Source organism: Eublepharis macularius, chromosome 8, assembly GCF_028583425.1.
Source record: "Eublepharis macularius isolate TG4126 chromosome 8, MPM_Emac_v1.0, whole genome shotgun sequence".
Lineage (NCBI taxonomy): Eukaryota > Metazoa > Chordata > Lepidosauria > Squamata > Eublepharidae > Eublepharis > Eublepharis macularius.
The window spans coordinates 1,016,861-1,038,620 of record NC_072797.1 but is presented as its reverse complement, the minus strand read 5'-3'; the positions used below and the strand labels follow the sequence as shown (position 1 = coordinate 1,038,620).

At 58.0% G+C, this 21,760-nt stretch overlaps 1 protein-coding gene across 1 annotated transcript in view; it reads left to right on the top strand.

Moving 5' to 3' along the window:
- The window catches only part of UNC13B (unc-13 homolog B), a 189,573-nt gene extending 168,314 nt beyond the window's left edge, over window positions 1–21,259 (top strand). Inside the window, exons 27-39 of the mRNA XM_054986491.1 lie at window positions 1,120–1,216; window positions 2,315–2,458; window positions 2,569–2,646; window positions 3,873–3,950; window positions 7,722–7,810; window positions 8,712–8,855; window positions 10,220–10,343; window positions 12,590–12,646; window positions 13,607–13,687; window positions 14,735–14,882; window positions 17,143–17,235; window positions 17,600–17,759; window positions 20,000–21,259. Of these exons, the coding sequence (XP_054842466.1) occupies window positions 1,120–1,216; window positions 2,315–2,458; window positions 2,569–2,646; window positions 3,873–3,950; window positions 7,722–7,810; window positions 8,712–8,855; window positions 10,220–10,343; window positions 12,590–12,646; window positions 13,607–13,687; window positions 14,735–14,882; window positions 17,143–17,235; window positions 17,600–17,759; window positions 20,000–20,285 (1,579 nt within the window). The 3' untranslated portion in view covers window positions 20,286–21,259. The remainder of the gene's footprint in view (window positions 1–1,119; window positions 1,217–2,314; window positions 2,459–2,568; window positions 2,647–3,872; window positions 3,951–7,721; window positions 7,811–8,711; window positions 8,856–10,219; window positions 10,344–12,589; window positions 12,647–13,606; window positions 13,688–14,734; window positions 14,883–17,142; window positions 17,236–17,599; window positions 17,760–19,999) is intronic.
- The last annotated feature ends 501 nt before the right edge of the window (window positions 21,260–21,760 follow it).

The following is a 21,760-nucleotide window of genomic DNA, read 5'->3' as shown; positions in this document are numbered from 1 at the left end:
ATCTCTTCCCGCCAGGCGTGCTCTCCAGCAAGACTTGCGCGGTTTCTTCAGCCAGCCTTCGTTGGACGTAGTTTCCTGACTCTTGTCTGTCTTAGTTGTTGTCCACTGACCCCTTTCCCATTTTTCTTGCATTTTTCTTAACAGAATTGTACACAAGGCTCTTGGTGAGGTTTGCCTGGTGTGGAGTAGAGTGAAGCCCTAGATGCTTCACGTCTATTTCTGCAGCCTAGAATTGTATTAACTTTTTCTGCTGCCGCACCACACTGCTAGCTCACCTGACAATTTCCAGCAGTCCCATGACCGTTCTTACGGGTATGCCTGCCCCGGCGCAATACCTCCCCCCTCCATCCTGTATCTGTGCATTTCTGAGGATTTTTTTTGCTTCAGTTGAGAAGTTTGTGTTCATCTCTGTTGAATTTCTTTGTGTTAGGCTGGTAAGTGGGGCTGAAACTATCAAGGTTATTTTAAAATGTATTTCCATCTACTGAGGTATTAGGTCTTCCTGACCCCCCGTTTTGCGTCCTCTGCACATCTGATAAGGATCCCTTCCTGGTATGTTTTGCAGCATATGAAGCCCCGCCAGCCGCTCTCGCCAGACTGGTGAAGTGCCATAGATGAGTGTGCCAGCTGTGAACCCAGCAGATGGGACTAACTAGTCTCTTGCCTTCATTGAACCAGTTTGTTAACCAAAATATCATGGAGAACCCTGCCAGATGCCTTTTTGAAATCGAGGTTTGCCTGGCAGGGTTTACTCTGGATAAATCCATGTTGGCATCTACTAATCTTAGCATTTGTTTCAAGCGGCTTATAGATCAAAGACTTCTTAAATTGTTCTGCTGCCTCCCCTGGTATCAAAGCCAGGCGTCCCCACTCTGTCGTGTCTCACCCTCCCTTTTTTTAAAATAGGGGGGCAGCAATTGCCCATCTTCAGTCATGTGACCCCTCTCCCGTCTTCCAGGATTTCTCAAAGATTATAGTGATTCTGAGTTTGATGTGCTGGTATTTCAGGCTTGCAAACCTCTTCTGTTGTAAGCAGCCATCAGTTGTGGGAAAGGCAGGGTGTGAAGTATGTGAGCAACGTATCACTAACCGCGCATGTGCTCCCTTTTCCCACTGCAGGTGGTTTGAGCAGTTTGTTATGCAGTGGCTGGATGAGAACGAAGATGTGTCTTTGGAGTTCTTGCACGGAGCCCTGGAGAGAGATAAGAAGGACGGGGTAGGTAGGGGCAGCTGCAGGCCCCCTGGCTGGAGGGGGCTTTCCACGTGCAGGGGAGTGAGTGAGGACAGTTCAGTCTGCCTGGGGAATCAGAGCGGATCCTGTTGGCCTTTCTTGCTGTGGCCAGGCGAGCGCGCAGCATGGTGCGCTCCCGTCTCCTGCTCCTGATCATATTACCGTGAGGATGCGCCTACGAAGCTGCTCTGCCAGCCACCCTCCGAGCCGCGCTGCTTCTCGTGGCAACCGGGGAACTCGTCATGGAGCGCCAAAAATGTCCCACTCGTCCATGCAGTTTTTTCTGCTATTCCGACTGTTGTGGCTAATGACGAGCAGGCAGAGGAAACCCGGGGGGGGGGGGCCTTGTGCAGACGACGGGCGCGTGAGGGGAGGCACCAGCCCACCAGGAAAAGCCCCAGCGGCCATAAATGCCAGTAAATGCCCCTGGGTGTTAGGCAGCCCCCGGTGCCCACTAGTTTTATTTTATTTTATCATTTATTTATTAATAGTCTGCCTCACTGAGACTCGAGGCAGATGGCGCGGAGCAAAGCAAAGCAATCGACAGCTAGGGCATTTAGTGACCGAGGCGATAGGGAACGGGTTGCAGAAGTTTGCAAACGAGCAGAAATCTGAACACCGAGGTGAAACAGGGATGGGACAAAGCCCCCGAGTAATTAAGCACGGCATATTTAACGACATGGAAACTACCCAGTAGGAGCATATCTGCACCGATAGATAATACCCACTAGCGTAGTTCACGTCCCTGCCCCTTTCCCAAGGCATCTCTCTGAGCTGTTTCTTACAGCACGGTCCTGTGGCCTTGAGTTAAAAAGGCCTCCTGAATAATTTAGTTTTGCAAAGTTTGCAGAAATCAAGAAAGTGGGAGTTTTCCTGACCTCCTCAGGCAGGCCTTGCCACAAGGAGCGGGGGGCGGGGGGGCCACCACAGAGAAGGCGGCTGCTGATGCAGCCCGACTGCAGTAGGGTCGTGTCTGCAGAGGGCCCTGCCCAGAGGACTTGCCCTGGTGGAGCACAGGGGGAGAGGCAGCCCGGCAGGAACTCCTGAGGCGACGCCCTCTCCTGCCTTCTGTTTCGGGTTTAGTTCCAGCAGACGTCGGAGCACGCCCTCTTCTCCTGCTCGGTGGTGGATGTCTTCACGCAGCTCAACCAGAGCTTTGAAATCCTCAAGAAGCTGGAGTGCCCGGACCCTGTCGTCGTGGCCCGTTACATGCGCCGCTTTGCCAAGGTAAGGGCCCCAGGAGGCCCCCCGAGTGGGCAGGGTCCGACTCCCTTGCAGCCGGCTGCCCTGGGCAGAGTTGCCCACGCACCCCCCCCTCTCCCTCTCTCTCTCGGCAGACCATCGGGAAGGTGCTGATGCGGTACGCAGACATCGTCTCCCGGAGCTTCCAGTCCTGCTGCTTCAAGGAGAGGCTGGTGAGTCCCTCTGGCTCGCTTGCTCCCGGGCATCAGCCTGGAGGTGGGCAGACGCCTTCCACTGCAAACAGAGAAGGGAACCTGGTCCCCTGCTGTCCATGCGCTACTTCAGCCTCCCCCACACAAACTTGTGCATGGGAAGCCTTAAGAGCAGTGACTTAATACTGCGCAGCTGACCCCACACGAGTGTGCTAGCACGGCCAACTGATGCGCTGGCCAGAACCGGTGCTGTTCTGGGGGTGTGCACGCAGACCACGGTTGTCAGAACGGCTCTCAGGCTCCAGAGTATCTCAGGACTGATGCAGATGCTTTGGAGGAGAAGGTTCTGGTTAAGAGCAGCAGAACTCCAATCTGGAGAACCGGGTTTGATTCTCCACTCCTCTGCTTGGAGCCCGCTGGGTGGCCTTGGGTCAGTCGGTGCTCTTTCAGACCTCTCTCAGCCCCACCCACCTCACAGGGTGTCTTTGTGGAGTAATAATAACATTGACTTTGTAAACTGCTCTGAGTATGGCATTAAGTTGTCCTGAAGAGCAGTATATAAGCACAAAGTGGTCATTATTATTAAGATTAGCTCAGAGCAGCTCCCTGAGCTCTTTGCCTCAGCACGTGGCTGCAGTTCTACCCCGAGCAGCCCGGGTCAGCTCCAAGTACAGCCTTCCTTTCCCTCTCCCCCTTCCTACGCTGGTCCCCCAACATCTTGAGCTGCGTTTTGTCCTGATACTCTGGCAAAAAATGGTGGCCTGCCTCTGCCGCAGGTTGCCCTTGGACGTGCCGGGGGCCTCTTTGCTCAGTCATGAGCAGCAAAAGTTCAGAGTTCCTCTCTCTTCCCCACTTCCTCCAAACTGGAGAAGCGAGGAAGGATGCGCAAGCCCCACTGGCTAGCCTGCCCAGGTGGCCATTTCTCCTGTTTGTTCCTTTCTGTTGGTTCAGCTCCACTGACACCCACTGGGCTTCCTGCCCCGGCCATCCTCTGGTGTTTGTGGTGTTGGGGATAGTCCATCACAGCTAACTGGTGCCCCATCTGCCCCTGGGAAAGATGGGGCACCCGTTCGCCACCTGCAGGCTGAGTCGTCTGCTTGGCCTGACTTGAGTCGTTTCCCACATCCCTGAGGAAGAATTTCACCTCCTCGGCCTTCTCCATCCCTGGACCTTTGCAGAGAGCTTGGTACGCTGCTGCATCCTAAAAATGACTGGGCTGTGGTGTGTTTCTCTCGTTCTGTCTTTAGCCCTGCATCCTGATGAACAACATCCAGCAGCTGAGGGTGCAGCTGGAGAAGATGTTTGAGGCCATGGGTGGTAAGGAGGTGAGGAGGCGGCCTGGCACGCCGTCTGGGGTCCCCTGCAGGCATGACGTTCCTCTCAGGGCCTCTGCCCAGGAGCCGGGGAGGGGAGGCGCTTCCCTGGCAGTCTTTGGGTAGATGGGGTGTTTCAAGGGCAGTAGAAGCCCCCTGGGGAGGGGGGCAGTGGCAGGAAGGAGCAGCCCTTTCCACAAGCACTGAGGAGGCAGTCGGCATGCCTGGAAAGACAGGCTCAAGTGCACCAAAGCGCAAGGAGAGCTCACATGCAGCGCAGTGCCCACGGAGCCCCTTCGCTGTGACGGGGTGTGGTGGGATCTTAAATGGGCTCTGGCTTCTGCCGTTGCTTGGGGCCTGCTGTGGGGGGGGGGAGGCAGTGATGCCGGGCCTAGTGGTATTAGCTGCTGCAGGGGTACAGTTCCGGCTAGATCCTGGAGAAGCAGAGCTGGAATCATGGATTGGGTTCCAGAAGGCCAGGACCTGGTGCAGAGAGGGCCCACCCAACCGCCTAGGCATCTGGGAATCATTCGAGGGGGGGGATTAGGAGGAGAGGAATTATATGCACTGGAATTTGGGAGGCCTGGGTCAGCATGATGGTATTTGGCTCCCCCATTGCAGACCTTCCAGTCCTCAGGCATTCAGCATCCCCTGTGGGTTGCCACATGTTCTGAACTGAGAACAGACAGCGCAAGATCGGTGCACATGTGGCACACACTTCCAAGGGTGGGAGTGAGCTTAGGCTTGCTTTTCCTTGGAGAAAGGATTTGGCCCAGAGCTGATTCCAGCTATGAATTCACAGTATCGGAAGGGGCCATACAGACCATCTAGTCCAACCCCCTGCCCAGTGCAGGATGAGCCTAAAGCATCCCTGGCAAGGATTCATCCAGCCTCTTCATGAAAACTGCCAGTGAGGGGGAGCTCACCACCTCCCTAGGCAGCTGATTCCACCTTTGAACTACTCTGACCATGAAAAAGTTTTTCCTAATATCCAGCCGTACCTTTGAAGCCCATTGCTTCGGGTCCTACCCTCTGCTGCCAACTGGAACAGCTCCTTGCCCTCCTCCAAATGACAGCCTTTCAAATAGTTAAAGAGCTCAATCGTGTCCCCCCTCAACCTCCTCTCCTCCAAACTAAACGTTCCCCAGGCCCTCAGCCTTTCCTCGCAGGGCTCAGTCTCCGGACCCCCCTGATCGTCCTCGCCGCTCTCCTCTGCACCCTCTCGATCTTGGCCACGTCCTGCCGGTGCTGTGAGAGGGCGGCGTTTAACCTGAGCTGTCTTGTCTTTTTCTGTTTCTCACGCTTTTCAAGGCTGCGGATGATGAACAGAGTCCTCCCGATGGTGTTAGAATCAGGGTTTCTTTCTTTCAAGCTTCAGGCACTCTCCCCTTACCCAGATGACTTGCTAGATCCCAGGATGGAAATGAGTGCTGGGGCCCCTTCCATTTTGGGGTGGCAGCTGGTGGATCTCCTCTGGGCGGCTTCTGGCTTTCTCTGATACCATTTCCGGAGACGACTAAAACACAGGAGCAGAGTCCCCAGGGAGGGGGTTGGCCAGCGGTCGGTGCCTCTTGCCCTCTGACCTGCAGCTGCGAGACTTGGGCTTCCAGAAAGGCGGGCGCCAGCCAGGCTTTCCCCGCAGCCTGCCCGTTCAGGGTCTCCCTCTGGCTGTGCTTCTAGTCTGCGTAGAGTGGGGGGGAGGATTCTGCTCCTAGACCTGGCGAGTGACCCCGCGGCTGCTCTCAGATCTAGCAAGCGCCTGCAGTGTGTCTAGCCCAGTGCTTCTCCCTCCTCTTCCTCCTCCTCCTCCTCCTCTCTGAGAAATCCCTCCCTTCATCTGGCAGTTCCCATGAGTCATCTGCAGCACTTTCTCTGCCCCACCGGTGCTAGCACGATAGCCGCCTGCAGCCAGTAGTCCTGCAGTAATAGCAGTCTTAATAATCCTGCTGGCCTGAATTGTGAGTGGAGGGCTGGGCTGTGAGTCAGCCTCTCCTCGGGTGGGCAATCCCCTCCTCCCTCCCTCTGAGGGCCCCAGGGGAGCCCTGGCTCAGAACCAGCCCTGTGGATGGCGGGGGGGGGGGGACCTCGTGGGCCACGCCTGCCCTTGGCTGTCTTTCCCAGCCTTTCAGGCGATTCAAGAGACAGCCGGTGTGGCCTGCCGGGCAGCAGTTTGACTCAGAGCCGCCAAGAGGGTTGCCAGAGATGACTCGGGCTGGAGAGCACAGCCTTTTGTTTGAGAACAGCCCAAAGCCTAAAGAGACTCACTCTGGCAGGGCGTTCTGCAGTTGTAGAGCCACAGTGGAGAAAGCCCTGCACCGGGTGCCTCTTGGCTGAATTTCACACAAGGGCCGAATTGGTAGCAGCTGTGTAAGGATGAGGGAGGGGGCAGCCTTCTGTGGGGGGGGGCGCATGCCTCAGATCAGCGGTGCAGTCGGGAGGTGAGCAGCAGGCGAGGGAAGGGAGGCAGAAGGCAGGAAGGTCCACCCTCCCTCCCAAACCGGTTTGCCCTGCCTACCGGACCGATCTCCTGTGTCGTTTCCTTCTGGCTACAAGAAAACAGTTTCCAGTTAAGAATAGGGTGTGTGTGTGTGTGTGTGCCCCCCTCCCAAGCAAGGCTTTGGCTACCTGGGAAAAGGGGGACGCCTTCAGTCGGGGCTGGGGGGCTCTGTCTGCAAGCAAACCACAGGGCTTGCCTTCACAGGTGGCCTTTCTCCGCTTTCTTCTCTCATATGAACGCTCCCAAGGGCAGGCCCCGAGTGTGCTGCCAGGCTGTTCGCTGCCCCGAGGCTGCTTCAGTGCCCCGGTTGTGAAGGGAAGGCCCGCCCCACCTCCCCCAGGGTTGGAAGGAGGACCTGGCTGTGCCCCTCGGGTAGGGGATGTCCGCTAAGGGCCCCAAGGGCTCGTAGGAGAGAGGCAGGCGCTTCAGCAGGAGGCCTCCTCCATCCCAAAGCAGTCCCTGCTTTGCTCATCCAGGCTCATCATTCAGGCCCATCTTTGAGGAGGCAGAGCAGCCTCTGATGCTGCAGCCCGTGTGTGTGTGTGGGGTGGGGGGGCTGGATGTGGCGCTGGGATGTTCCACAGCTGGACCAAGAAGGGGTTGCGTCTCAGCAAAAGGCACGCTGCAGCCCAGTTTGTTAGCCCCTGGCACGATGCCCAGAAATGAGCAATGCCCACACGTGGCAGAACAAGCTCCCCTTTGGAATGTCTGCCCTGCAGGGGAGAAGAGGGTTTTGAGGTAGCACCTGGGGACCTGTGGCACTGCCTGTCTCGTTCGAGGCCCCTGGAGGAGGGAGGGGGTCCTTTTCACCAGGAGGCCAGAGGGGGCGCTCAGCCCCCTGCAGAGGAGGACTTGGGCTTGGCCAGGCAGCCTCGGCTCCATCGTGAGCTCTGTGCCTCCTGGCCATTTTGACTCACCGCAGCTTGAGCAGTCTGTAGCCCCGCAAGAGCCAGCAAACAAGATCATTTGCTGAAGGTAGAAGGGCCGGGGGGGGGGGGGGTCCGGCCTGTGACTTTTAGCAGGCTGGAATTCTGTGCCCTGTCTGTTCCCTGGCTGTGCCAATTGCTAGCAACGGGGCTGTGTGCCAGGCAAGACATTCTGTTGCCAGGCAGGCATATCAGCTGGTGAGTTTTGTTGCTCTTGCTGTCGTGCCCCTTGAGTTCTGTGCCAGTCTTCTAGCGATACCTTGGCTCTCGACCCTACCGCTGTGCCATTCTGTGTCCCTGTGCCCCAGCCACTGCCTTCCGCCTGCCTACCCGGCTCAGGCCCACTTGCTTTGTCCACAGCTGGACCCAGAAGCCAGCGACGCCCTCAAGGAGCTGCAGGTGAAGCTGAACAATGTCTTGGATGAGCTGAGCACCGTCTTCGGCAACAGGTAGGCGCCTCCCTCCCCGAGAAGCCCTCGCCTTCCCCTGCCCCTATGCAGTCCCTCGCAGGGGGTGAGTGGGGCGAGCCTCCTTGTCCCTGGAGAGAAGGGCCTGCCCTTGGGCTGTTTCTCGGTCCAATGCTTCTTCCTCTGGCCTGTGGCAAAGTGCCCAGAGCAAGGTGATGGCTCTAAGGAGCATCGAGCGCCCCCGTTCCTTGCAGGGCTGCTCTCAGGGCCCCGGAGAGGAACATCTTGGGGGTCCATCCACCCACCCGCCCCAGTACTCACAGCAGAAGAAAAGTGTCCTCCAGCCTGCAGGCCCGGCGTTTGGTTGTGGGTCCAGGGGCCTTGTTTGGAAGGCGACCTGGCCAGAGCCGGATCTGCCCTTCGGCAAAACTTGTGGATTCCAGCAGCGAGGACAGCGATCAGTTGCGGGGCTCCGGGGGCTTTCAGCACAGGGGGGGGAGGGGGGCTCAGCTCTGGGCCTTCCCTCCACATCTCTGTCCTGGGCTTGGTGCCTCTCTCTTGGGTCAGTCCCTTGCTGGCAGCAGCCGCCGCACGTGGAGCCCTTTTAATTTGCAACAGGCAGCTCTTGATGATCCCTGGCCTGGTTTTCTTGGCCTTAAACAGTAGGGAGATGCGGTCTAGTGGTTGCCTGGCCCAGGATGGCCGTGGAGAACGTGGTGCTTTGCATGCTGGAATGTAATGATGCTGGAGGGGGGCGGAAACGCTTGCATGCCTGGAGGCAGAAATCCCGGCACCGGCACATGCCGGGCTGCCAGGCTGCCCCTGTTCAGCAGCTGCCCAGTGGTGTGTTTTGGTGGCAAGACCCTCTCTGAACACGCCCAGATTTTGGTGCAGTCACCTGACTTCCGGAGGGGTAATCCTGCCTCTTCTTTCCTGTCTCCAGTTTCCAGAGCCGGATTGACGAGTGTGTCAAGCAGATGTCGGACATCCTGTGCCAAGTGAAGGGGGCGGGAAACGCCGCTCCAAACATCGTGGCCCAAGATGCAGACAATGTCCTGAGGCCCTTAATGGACTTTCTGGACAGCAAGTAAGGACAAAACAGTAAAGAGTCCAGTAGCACCTTTAAGACTAACCAACTTTATTGTGGCGTAAGCCTTCGAGAGCCACAGCTCTCTTCGTCAGATGCTCGAAGTAAGGAGAGGCACAGGGCGAGCGCAAGAGGTGCAAGTGGGTGGGGGTGACTTGCAGAGGGTATCTGCTGCAGGGGCAGAGATGGGAGGAGCCTTGGGCAGAGCTGGCTTTCAGCCAAGCTGATGGAGGCCTCTCTGACTGAGCCCCCCCAAAGGGCCCGGTGGCCCCTCTGCTGGGCTCCTCCTCCCCTTCCTGAATGGCTCTCCCCCGTAGCGGGCCTTGAGGCATGGAAGAATCACCATGGGCCTTGTGGGTCAGGAGGGATTCCTGGGAGGCGGAAGGCAGGGTGGGCTGTGCTATAGGCAAACAGCGCCTGCAACTGGCTTTCTCCCTCTTCCAGTTCAGAGCAAGCAAAGGAAACACGAGCGGGGAATGTGTGTGTGTGCAGGCACGTTTGTCTATATTATACAGTTGGGACCTTTCCAGTCCATTTCATCAAAATGTCACCCAATTAAAGTGGATCTTCCATCTCTGAAAAAGAGTCTGGCTGGAGCCAGCTGCGTTCAGTGATGAGAGTCCCACATTGCCCGCTCGTTTCCAAATTGCTTGTTGTGCAGTTGAGGTGCATCAGGGCTAAACCTCTTTCCACCGCTCACTGGCACAATTTGGATTGAGGCTGTGGCATGTGGAAAGAGGGGACTCTCTGGGACTGACTCCCACGGCCCGTCCTCCCGGCTGCCTCTTCCCTTTCCCGTCTTCTGTCTCACTTCCTGCCGAGGCTTCCTGGTGTTATCCGGAGAGGGACCCTAAGCTCTTTGGGTCTGGGGTTTGCGCTTTGGTACCAGTTAACTCTTGGGATCATCAAATGTAAGGACCATGTGGCTGAAGTGATGTGACTGGCTACTGCCTCAGGTGGCTTTCAAGAAAGTGCGGATCCGATCCTAGAGGGCAGGCCTGCTGGGTGTGATGCATCTGTGGCCTTCTGGGACTGGCTGCCCTGGGAGACATGCTGGACAGCAAGGTCTGAGCCCTGCGGCACCTGAGGGACCGACCAGATTTTCCGGGTGTTCAGCTTGCGAGTTGGAGCTGCCTCCTTCCCATGACACCTGGAGAAGGGAGCTGTGGCTCTCGGAAGCTCAGCCCCTGGAAATCCTGTGGGTCTCTCAGGTGCCACTGGGGTCAGGTCCTGCTGTTCAACTGCAGACCAACATGGCCACCCACTTCAAACTACGCTGGGCTGCGGCTGCCGCGCGCTGGGCATTGCCAGAGGCACCCGGTGAGGCTCTCTCGGCTGAAGCCAGCTTGGTTCTCCCCTTGCAGCCTGACCCTGTTTGCTGCAGTCTGTGAGAAGACGGTGCTGAAGCGGGTGCTGAAGGACCTCTGGCGGGTCGTGATGAACACCCTGGAGAAGATGATCGTTCTGCCGCCTCTGACAGACCACACGGTAAGCCCCGCCCTCCCTCCTCCTGGGGAGTCGACTGTGTGTTTTGCCATCTCCTGGGCATGGAGCAGGGGTCACTGGGGGTGTGGGGGGCGGTAGTTGTGAATTTCCTGCATTGTGCAGGGGGTTGGACTAGATGACCATAGAGGACCCCTCCAACCTGTGATTCTATGACTGCAGCGCCATGTTGTCCGTGAGAGCAGCCAGAGCTGGGCCTGCCTTTTGCAAACTCCTATGTGGGGCCTGTGGGGCTGCTAGGCGGGGCCACCAAGCCGTCAAACGTGGCAGCAGGACGGGGCAGAGGTTGCAGTTAGTGAGGAGGGAACTGCCTTGCCCTTCGCATGGGCTTGACGATAGCTTTGATTGGTATTATACTCGGGGGTCAGGTCAGGATGTGAGTCCTGAACTGAGACTCTGCATTCTCCTTCCTGCCGGGGGAGCTAGCCCCTTGTGGAAGTGCTCCCCTGTGCAGGGTGGCTGGACCCAGGGCCTTCAGTGTGCCTGGGGAGGGGCTGCCTGGGAATCACAAGGCCATGTTGTGTCTTAGTCCCGCTCGGCCGCCGTGGCTGGTGTTGCTGACCAGATGGAGCTGAGTGGTGCATCAGCACGGCACTCACTGGTTGACCACAGGACAGTCGCTCTCACCCTTGCCTACCTCACAGGAAGGCTGTGAGGAAAAAATGAAGGAAGGGGAACGGCCGTGCATGGCACCTGGAGCTCTGTAGAGGGGGGAGGGGTAAATGGAAGAGGCAGAGGTCTTCTCCACTCAGGTCTGGGAATGGCCGATGGCAAGACAGATTTTGGGGCTTTGTGTCCCAGACCTCTGCAGGCAGCACTAAGCTCCGGGCTACGTGTTCTGGTGGGGCATGGGGAGCACTTCTGTTCCCTGCATTCTCAGGTGCTGGCCTGCTACTTAGCAGGGAGTGTCTGCTCTGCAGGGGAGTCGTGCAGCAGAGGCTGGAGTGCCTCAGGTCCTAACAAGCACATAGATCCCTGCTCTGCAGTGGGCCTGGCTGGGGCTGCTGGGGGCAGGCACAGAAGCCAGCTTATCATCTTCTTTGAGCACATATTGGCAACAGCCCTGTAAGGTAGGCCAGTGTTCTTAGCCTGATGTTACAGATGGGGACAGAGTCGGAAGCTGAGAAAATAGTGACTTGCCCCAAACCCCCAGAAAGGCTGAGGCAGAATCTGAACCAGGAGCGATAAGGCCTCTTTTCTGAGGTTGTTGCCGGGGGAGCTGGGATGGCAAAGGGGGGGCCGTCCTGGGACATTCTTCCCTGGTCAGGCTGATCGGTCGGAGGTGGGTGGGTGTCTGCGTGATCCCAGCTTCGGGAGTGTCTTCTCTCTTCCGTAGCAGATCGCTTCTGGCGGGTTGTTGGGCGTGGTCGGCTCTCCGCTTGGTGTCCAAAGGGGGCTCCATTTCTTGCTGCCTGTTGACTTCCAGGAGCCAGAGCTGGACTGGCTCATACCCAGGAGGCTTCTGTAAGGGCTTGTTGCTCGAGGGTTAACCCCAGCAGCTGTTGAAAGCTTGAAATACGGTTCATTGATGTCAGGCTTTGCTCTGATATGTGCTTGGATTTGTCCAAAGGCCTGGCAGGATCCGCTGCGTGGCCCGTCCGCCTCTCCTCAGGACCTGGCACCAGATGCTTAGCTAAACAAGCAGGAGGGGGGTGTTCTCCGCTGTGTCTTTATTAGGAAAAACTTTTCCACGGTCAGAGTAGTTCAAAGGTGGAGTCAGCTGCCTAGGGAGGTGGTGAGCTCCCCCTCACTGGCAGTTTTCAAGAAGAGGCTGGATGAATACTTGTCAGAGATGCTTTAGGCTGATCCTGCACTGGGCAGGGGGTTGGACTAGATGGTCTGTATGGCCCCTTCCAACTCTGTGACTCTGTGTGATTCCATCGTGCAAAAGATCCCAGTCCCAGCTGACTGCAGTTGTCCCCCTCCAGGCTGGGGGCGGGGGGGGGGGCAGCGAGGCAAGGAGGCTGCTGGCTTCCCAGCCACAAGCAGCATCCCACCTTTGGAGCAGGCAACGTATTCTGCCTCCAGGCAGCCTTGCCCCACTGCTTTCTCGTGGTGTAACCCTGTGGGGCTGCTGGGCTCCTCGCCCCCTTTAAGTAGCGACAGGGGGTGAGAGCCCTTTTCGGCTGACAGAGCTCGGGCCTGTGCGGGCCCTTCGCCCCCCCCCCCCCAGCCGTACGTTCACGGCGGGGTTTATAACCGTCTCCCTCTTTTGCTTGTCACATCCGTAGGGGACCCAGCTGATTTTCAGTGCTGCTAAGGAGTTGGGACATTTGTCAAAACTGAAGGTATTGGTCTTGGCCGTGCTGTAGCTAGTCCACGTGCTTCCCTCCAGCTGCCCTGCCTGTGGCGAGTGCAGCGTGCATGAGCCTGTTCCGGGCCCTGTGCGTTCAGTGTCTGTGTTGTGCCTGGCATGATTCCTGTCACCCCGTCCATCCTAAATGTGGCCGCTCCTGCCGTGAAGGTGCCTCTGAGTTCCTGCGCCGTCCTTCCGCATCTCATAGTGCTTGGCCACACCTTGCAAGTCCCCCTTGGCTGGTTGCCGCTGCAAGAATGAAGCCCCGAGGCCTAAAAGCTTCCCCTTCCGCCTCCCCTCATGCGCATGCATATGCAGTGTGACAGGTGCCACCCGCATGATGAGGGAGGGGTTGTCCCCTGTAGAGGAAGAGGGAGGTTTGGCCCCAGGTGAGCCCTTCAGAACTGGCTGCAGAGCACTGGAGGAGCAGAGCCGGGGATGGGGGGGGCCGGTCTGGTGGAATACGCGTGGTCTACTGTCTCCTGGGTGGGCAGAGCCCTGCCTGAGAACCTGAGAGGCCGGAGTCAGCTGTGTGAGCTGAGGTGGGCCTTGGCTGTGCTCAGGCGAACGGGAGAAAGGGTGCTCAGGTCAGCTGCAGCGGGTCCAAGGTCCAGCCAGTAGAGAGGGCAGGAGCTCCTGCGCCGTTCAGTCAGGAGAGCGGCTTTTCCAAGGGGCAGCAAGAGGGAGGGCTTCTTTTGCACTGCGCAGGGAACCTTCCCCTTCTTCCCTCCTGGGGGGACGGGGGGGGGGGTATGTGCAGAAGTGCCTCTGTCCCAAAGGCCCTGCTTCCCATGTGACATGCATGACGGATCAGAAGCAAACTGGAGCCCCTGCTGGTCAGCGGGAGGAAGGCCACCCCCCCCCCTTGTTGCCTCGCTCGGGTCCCCTCGGACTGTGGGGGGGGGGGCCCTGCGCCAAGCCGGTGTTTATATGGAACCTGCTGCGGTTCCAGGACCACATGGCCAGGGAGGAGACCCGGAGCCTCACCCCGAAGCAGTGCGCAGTGCTGGAGCTGGCCCTCGACACCATCAAGGTGAGTGTTGAGCGTTCCCTCCCCCCAGCCCCAGCTGAACAGCATGGGGGGATATGGGGGGGGTCCCTGGTGCGTTGGCGGGGCAAGGAGGGTTCTGGTGGAGCAGCAGCAGGAGGGAAGGGCCGGGCGGGAACCACGTAGCTGCTCTCTAAGCAATGCCTGCAGGAAGTTGCAGCCCCCCCCCCCCCGCCAGTGAGGACCCTAAAAGGGACGTTCCTGCGTGTTCCAAATGATCAAGAGCTTAAAAATAGGTTCTAAAGAAATGAGAATACTTGTACAGGGCAATAAATGTCCCTGTGTCTTGTGAGAGAGCAAAGCTTTATTGTGTAAAAGAAATGGGTGTGTGCGTGTGTGTGTGTGTGTGTGAAATGCTGCCAAGTTACAAAATCAACAAGAGTCCAGTAGCACCTTTAAGACTAACCAATTTTATTGTAGCATAAGCTTTCGAGAATCACGTTCTCTTCGTCAGATTACAAGTTACAGTCGACTTACGGCAATCCCTGCTGGGGTTTTCAAGGCATGAGACGAACAGAGGTGGTTTTCCATGGCCTGCCCCTGCCCTGGGCCCCTGGACCTCTTCAGTGGCCTCCCCTCCCATCTCAGCAGGGCTGACCCTGCGTAGCTTCCGAGGCAGGATGGGATGGGGCTCGCTTGGGCCATCCGGCCAGGGCAGAGATGGGGCTAGACTCTGTGGAACCAAACCTGACCCCCCCACACACTCCCTCTTCCTGGACCCCTTCCCAGGCTGCATCTGAGTACGCTGGGCTCCCCTTGGGTCAAGGGGCAGGGGGTGGCGTTGGTGCTTTCCCGTCCGTCCAGCTCAGATGAATGTGTAGAGTCTGAGAAAGGCTTAGGCGGCTAGGGCTAGGGTCAGAGAGATCTCCTTCCCTGGAGTTGCTGGGAGAAGGTAGGAAAAGAAGGCCTGGGAAAAGGCCTTCTTTTCCAGCCGGGACCCTCACCGCCTGCATTCTGGACTGTGAAGGGCCCGTCTAGGCGGCTGAGCTTCCCCTGTGGCCCCCCACCCCAGCTGCCTCTGTTCTCCCCCAGCAATATTTCCATGCCGGTGGGAATGGCCTGAAGAAGACCTTCCTGGAGAAGAGCTCGGACCTGCAGTCGCTGCGCTACGCCCTCTCCCTCTACACCCAGACGACAGACACCCTGATCAAGACCTTCGTCCAGACGCAGACTGCGCAAGGTAAGGGCCTCGGCCCCCCTCCCACTCCTGTCGGGAGCGAAGCCAGTCAAGTGTGCTTTGACTCCTGGAAGAGGTCAGCCACGGCAGGTGTTCTGGGGTCAGCCATAGGCCCAGAGCAGGTTCCCTGTTGCAGGTTGTGCTGTGAGACACGCCCCCCCCCCCCCGCCCCACACACAAACCCCAACAGGGGCTGGAACCCGCACGGCTGCCCTCCGTCCATGCAGCTCAGCAGCACCACCTGGTGGCCGCTCACCTTCAGCACGGCTGTTTCTCGTGGGCAGCCAGGATAGCCGGTCTGTGCCGGCACGCCAAGCACCCTCTCCTGGCAGCAGCCTTTTTGAAAAGCAGCACAATCTGAGAGAGGCATCCCAGAACCCCTGGCGATGTGGCGCACGTTTTTACAGGGATGTGGGGAGGGGCCTTGAGCCAGCCCTCCCTCAGACCTGCCCCAGCGAGAGAGTGCATTTGCGTGCTTCCAGCCCGACCAGTTCCAGCTGGCGATCTGACTTGGGCATGGGACTGTAGCGTTTAGCTCTGCCTTTGGAAGGGCAGCGGGTGATCTCCTGCGACAGGCCCGGCCAAGAGTGCACAGCGGGCCTGCCTCCCACGTGATGGGGAAGCAGCCAAGAGCCAGCCAGCTGCAGGCCTGGGAAAGATGCTGCCTGAAGCTACTTTCACCCCACCCCCCACCCACCCACACATCCTGTGCCGGGTCAGCGCTTGCGGGGGGCGGGTGGAGGGAGCAGCACCAGCTGTTAGCATGGGCCTTCTTGCCTTGCGGACCTAGAGACCCCTCCGTCCCCATCTTATGGGCCCTGGCGGCCACCCGTGCTACGAGGTCTCTGGCTGCGGGCCCACCTGGTACTCCCAGCCTCCTCGGAGATCCAGTCTGCCTCGGGAATCTCACTCTGGGGCTGCGTTTCCACAGCTGCTTGTAGCCTAAAGAGGAAATCGGGTGGCCGAGAATCACGGCCAGTTGGGTTGTAACGGGTCTCTTTTCTCTCTGCTCTGCCTGCTGCTTGCGACAGTACGTGGTGGGAAAGGTGTTAGGCTTACGGCAAGTGCAGAGGCTTCTTCCGAGGAGGGTATGTTCCAGGCTCATGTTGCCATGACATCAGCCAGCTACAGATGTGCTTTTGAAGCCGCCTCCTCCGACCCCTCCCCTCCCCCCCGCATCCTCGCCTGTGGCTGATCCCCTCCTTGGCGCATCTCTCTCAGCGGGAGCAGCAGCAACCCGAGACTCACCACTGCTGCCAGGGCAGGGCAGAGCAGGCAGGGCCGCGTGTTCGGCCTGCTTCTTTGTACATGGCAGGAGGCGCTGCTGGGCGCCCTGTGAGCACTGAAGCTGCCAGGATGGCGGATCTGCGCAATGTCTGAAAGGCACACACGGAGCGGCCTCCTGAGTCCGCCTTTCAGGGCCAGTCTGGACTGCTCCTGTGGGCAGCAGCGCTCTGGTCTCGGGCAAGGGCCCTTCACGCCCTTTGGACAGGCGGCGCCAGGACTGGGCCCCCGGGCCTTCCGCCTAAATGAAGCTGCCTCACAGCGTCCCCAGTGGGCAGGGCCCCCTCTGCTTGCAAGGCTCTGCTGCCCACTTACGCTTTCACGCACTCCACTTGGCACCCCCAACGACCCTTTCTGCTGTGTGCTGAACCCAGAGCGCCAGGCGTCTGACAGAACTGGGCTTGGCCCTGTTTGCCAAAGCCAAGCCCGGGTGTGGCTTTTGCTGCCAGCTCTCTGCCACCCCATGGGAGTGTGTTTGCCTCGCAGTTTCCTGTGTGTGCATCTCCAGCAAAAGAAGCCACGTTGTGTCAACCTCTGCCCATGTCCCGTCCCCCCCCCATCCCCGTTGTCTCTCTCTGGGCTTCCCCACCTGCTGTCTTCACTTCGTCTAACTTGTCTCAATGTACAGCGACAGGCCCCACATAAACAGACTGCAGTACTGAGAGGCGGGCCTGTGCCCGTCCCTCCACACTCCAGTGTTGTTGCCAACAGACAAGGCTGCCGCGCTGGGCTGTGCCCCATGGCATCCCTTCCAAGGGGCAGGCTGGGAGCAGCCACAACTGCTGGGCTGGTCACAGGATGGTTGGGGAAAGAATGCAGCCCAAAGCAGAAGGCACAAGGCACTCCTGTGGACATGATTAGCCCGGAGAGAAGCGGGGGGGGGGGGCAGCAGGAGGCTCACTGGCAGATTTCCCGGGGAGCCGCCCTTCCTCCTGGGCTGGGCATCCCTGCCGCTGAGCTGTGTTCTGCCTCCTCTCAGGCTCGGGCGTGGATGACCCTGTGGGCGAAGTGTCCATCCAGATCGACCTGTACACTCACCCGGGCACCGGAGAGCACAAGGTCACGGTCAAAGGTAGGAGCAGCAGGCCAGCCCGGGGGGGGAGGGGCTCGGCACGTCCTTCCGCTGGGCTCCCAGGCGCTGCAGCAGCCTAGCTCTGCTCTGCTCTGCCAGCCAGGCTGCCTTCCGGAGCAGCCCCTGAGAGGGCTCTGCCAAGGCCTTGCTCAGCTGTCACAGCATACCCGGCCCCAGCTGCAGCCAGCCCTGCCTTGTAGATTGCGCACCAGACAGTTTTGATGCCTGCAGCCCTCCTGCCGGCCACAGAGAATGGCCACTTGGCATTGGGTGGGGGAGCTCAAGCCGTCTTGTACCCAGGTGGCCACTCTGCACCACCGGCATTCATGAAGCGTGGGTTCATTCGGCTCTTTCTCTCGTGCAGTCGTGGCTGCCAATGACCTGAAGTGGCAAACGTCTGGCATGTTCCGCCCCTTTGTGGAGGTCACCATGATCGGACCACACCAAAGCGACAAGAAGCGGAAATTTACCACCAAGTCAAAGAGTAACAACTGGACTCCCAAGTACAACGAAACATTCCACTTGTAAGTCTTTCCATGCTCCTTGCACCCTGTCCCACTCGGGGCCTGTCTCGCTCCTCCAATTCTGAACAAAACAGCACACAGTGTGTGTGTCCCCCAACCTACCTCACTGGGTGGGTGTTGAGGATGAAACAGGTTAGAGGAGAATCATGATTTGTAGACAGGGTATAAATATCTAAATAAAAATAAATAAATCCCACCTGTTCTTTCCCCCACCCCGTCTTGAGTCTCTTGAGAGATCTGCCAAGCCTCCACCTGGAGCTGTCATTTCTTGCTTTGTTCCACAACTTCTGCTCAGAAGGTGGGGCGTAAACCTAAACAACCAAGCCTCGTTCTTGCCCTCTGTGGCAAACGGTTTTGTCCCAGGCAAAAGCATTCCCCTGTTCATATCTCCCGGCTCTCCCGCTAGCCACCTCTCCTGATCTGCATGAGGTGTGATTCCAGGAGTGTGTGTGGGGGGGTGGGTGGGGGCTGTGAATCTGTTGCAGGGAGCAAAAACCAGCAGGGGACTTGTGGCACCTTCCAAATGTAAAGCACAAATGAGCCAGTTTGTATGAGCGATGCGAAGGAAGGAAGGCTTTCAAGCAGGCGGCTTTTGCAATGCTCCACAGGCATGGAGTGGAGCGAAGAACACCCATGGAGCGCTGCACAGGTCCCTGAATTAACCGAGCCTCAGCAGGGAAAAGTCTCCGGAAGGGGAGGTGCCAGAGGTGGCAGAGGACTGTGAGAGAGTCTGTCCACTCCAGAATGATCTCCACCAGCTCTGTCATTTAAAACGATGCTTCCCAGCTAACATTGTGTCTCCCAACATGTGAAGAGCACGTGTCAAAAGTATTGTGTAGAGAGACTCTTAGAGAACTACTTTTTCTTCTGCACCTCCAACATCAAGGGGGGTGGGGGGTGGGATCTTGCTCAGGCCCCTGCAGAAGTGGGCCAGTCCACGGAAGCTGGTGCTGGAATCAAGTTCTGTTAGTCTTTCAGGTGCCACCAGACTCCTGTTGATTTCTGCTCCAGAATGTGTGTCCCCCCTCTCCCCATACAGGACGTCGCTGCATGTTGTGTTTTTTTCACATCCTTCCTGGGCCGTTAGGGCTGTGCTGCATGTTCCATGCTGGAAGCTCTGATTGGATCAGGATTGCAACGCCAGAGGGGAGGGGGCTGGAGCTTCTCCCCCCCCCCCCACACACACTGTTTTCCCCGCACTGAATGTCCTTGGGAAAACCACATGTCCTGGTGGCCAGCCCATCAGTTTCTGTGAATAGCATGGCCCCCTGGGACTGCTTGGGGAGGAGGAAGGCCTGAGCCGCTTCGCCCTACATTTTGGGAACTGACTTCTGAGCATGAAATTCACAGGGCACATCTGGTTGCCAGAACCTGGGGAGGAAAATGCAACGTGTTATGAAGGGCTTACAGCCAAGCGACTGCCAGGCAGTTCCCAAATCTCTTGTCGTGTGAACCACCAGCAAAGGAGTCTGCCTCGCAGGCCCTTCCAGAGCTCTTGCTTGTCTCTGCTGTCCAGTCCATGGTCTGGAGCTCTGCTCCTGGCAGACGCAGCCCCTTCATCAAGTGGGGCAGAATAGCTGGGGAGGTCATTCTTGGGGGGGGGGGCAGCAGGAAGCCCTCTGCTAGGATGAGCCACGTAACACAGACTCCAACCCCTGGGTAACCCATGCAAAAAAGTGGACCCTGAAAATCCTTCTTTACTCTGCCTGGTCTTTTTATCAAGTTGTTCAGGCCCTGCAAGTAATCCAGTGAGGTCTCCACCTGCTTTCCTCAAAAGCTGGACTCCTTGGGGCCCCCTGCCCCTTGCCGCCCCTATAAAACTTTAAGGCCCACACAGGTTTCCAATATCTGGGTTCTACAACAATACAGTCCATATAACACTTTTTATTAGAACCAACTCAAAAGACAAATGACAGTGTGCAAGCTTTGGAGTTCAGCAGAACTCTTCATCAGGCTGGATGTAACAAAAATAAAAAGGGGTGTGGGAAGCCGATTTCTCTGGCCACGGTCTTAAGCCCTACGACATGAACAAGAATTTGAGGGGCAGAACAAAGAGGGAAGGCGTCCTCTGGAGGCACTGCGGCTGCTTTTCCCCTCTGGGGCGGAGGGGGGCTGCCTTTCCAGAGGAGCCCCGGTTTAGATGGAGGGTCGTGTGGAGCAACTGCTTGCCAGGCAGAGTCTGTGGACCGGCTCCCCTTTCGCAAGGGACGGGTGAGACACCCCTCTCTCCTCTCTTTCAGCCTGCTTGGGAATGAGGCCGGGCCGGACGCCTACGAGCTGCAGGTGTGCGTGAAGGACTACTGCTTTGCCCGTGAGGACCGCGTCCTGGGCATTGCTGTGATGCAGCTGAGGGACGTCGCGGACAAGGGGAGCTGTGCGTGCTGGTGCCCGCTGGGGCGCAGGGTGCACATGGACGACACGGGGCTCACTGTTCTGCGGATTCTCTCACAAAGGACAAATGATGAGGTGGCCAAGGAGTTCGTCAAGCTGAAATCAGAGTCGCGCTCAGCAGAGGAAGCCAGCTGAGCCCCCGGCGGCCGCACTCTGTGCACCTCGTGCCACGTGGCGCTTTGCCCCTTTGAACCCCAGGGGGATCTTCTTCACCTCCCTGCCCTCTGCGGAAGATGCCCGGACAGAAGAAGGAGCTCTCCGATCGAGGCAGAAGGGCGGTGGTGTGGGCGTGTGATCTGGTTTCCCTGCCACTTGCTGTGCCCCCTGCCTGCATCTCTGGACTTGGCCGTTCTTTGCTGGAGGGGGAATGCAGGTGACGAGGGGGCCTTGCGGTGGGGGAGAGGGGAGTTTGAACCCTGCACATTCCACCAGCAAACTGCAGGGAAGGTGGGCAGAGTTTTTCGGGGCGGTGGCAGAAATGGGCTGATGTGGCAGCTGCGTCATGCCCGTTGGGCGGATGTGGCCCATTTCTGCACGTGGGAATTCTGAAAGTGGCTCCTAACGGCCCAGGGGAATTGAGGTGCTCTGCTGTCTGCTGGGGAAGGAGCACAACGGAAACCAAAAAAAACCCCCATCTCAGCGTTGTCCTCTGTCGGGGCTGCCTTATTTTCCACTGAGTTCTGTTGCTGTCCTCCCCGCCACCCCCCGGTGTTGCTGTTGAACTCTGTGGGGAGCACGTCCACACGGTGTGACCCTCGCCCAGGGGAATCCTTCTGCACTTGGCTCCAGGCATGGGCTGATCTGGTCCCTCGTGCGTCACGTACTGTAGCCCTCTCAGTGAGCACTTGAGGACTGCACGTGGTGGGGGGTGTCTGTGTACATATTTGGGGGCTTGTTTTTCTATTTTTGTCTTGGCCCTTGTACAGCTGTATGATAGGAACCTTCTATTTCCCAAACCTGCTTTTAGACACTGCTCAGCTCTTGTCCCTGGATGGAATCTATGGATGCTCTTTGGAGCACTGCAAAGTTGTCGTTGCGATTTTTAATCACTGTTTTATGTGCCCATGTTGCAAGAAGCAGCTAAGGTAGCCTCGAATAAATTACCTTGTAGCAGCATTTGCTGCCTGCTGTTCTCCACGGGATTGAAATGCTTGATGATCAGGGGGGTGGAGAAACGCCCCTGCCTGGGTGGCTCCAGCCATTCCAAAGCAGGCCCTGTTTGGTGTCCCTGGCGTCTCCCTGGGCCTTTACAGGAAGAGAATCGTTCAGAGTAAAGAGGAAGAGAGCCCCCAAAGATGTCTTTCCTGAGCAGCTGTCCTGTTTGCTTTAAGCCAGTCAGTATGTGTGTTCTGTGCTGTCCAGTCGCTTCCAACCTCTGGCGACCCCATGAAGGAAAGGCCTCCAAAATGCCCTGTCATTAACAGCCTCGCTTAGATCTTGCAAACTGGAGGCCGTGGCTTCCTTTACTGGGCCCAGCTATCTCACGTCGGGTCTTCCTCTTTTCCTTCTGCCTTCCACTTTTCAAGCTAGTCAGTACCCAGACGAAAAAGCAGGCTCTCCTCTGCCCCTGTCCTTTGAAAACCAAAAAAGAGGGGCGAGCCTAGAACCTT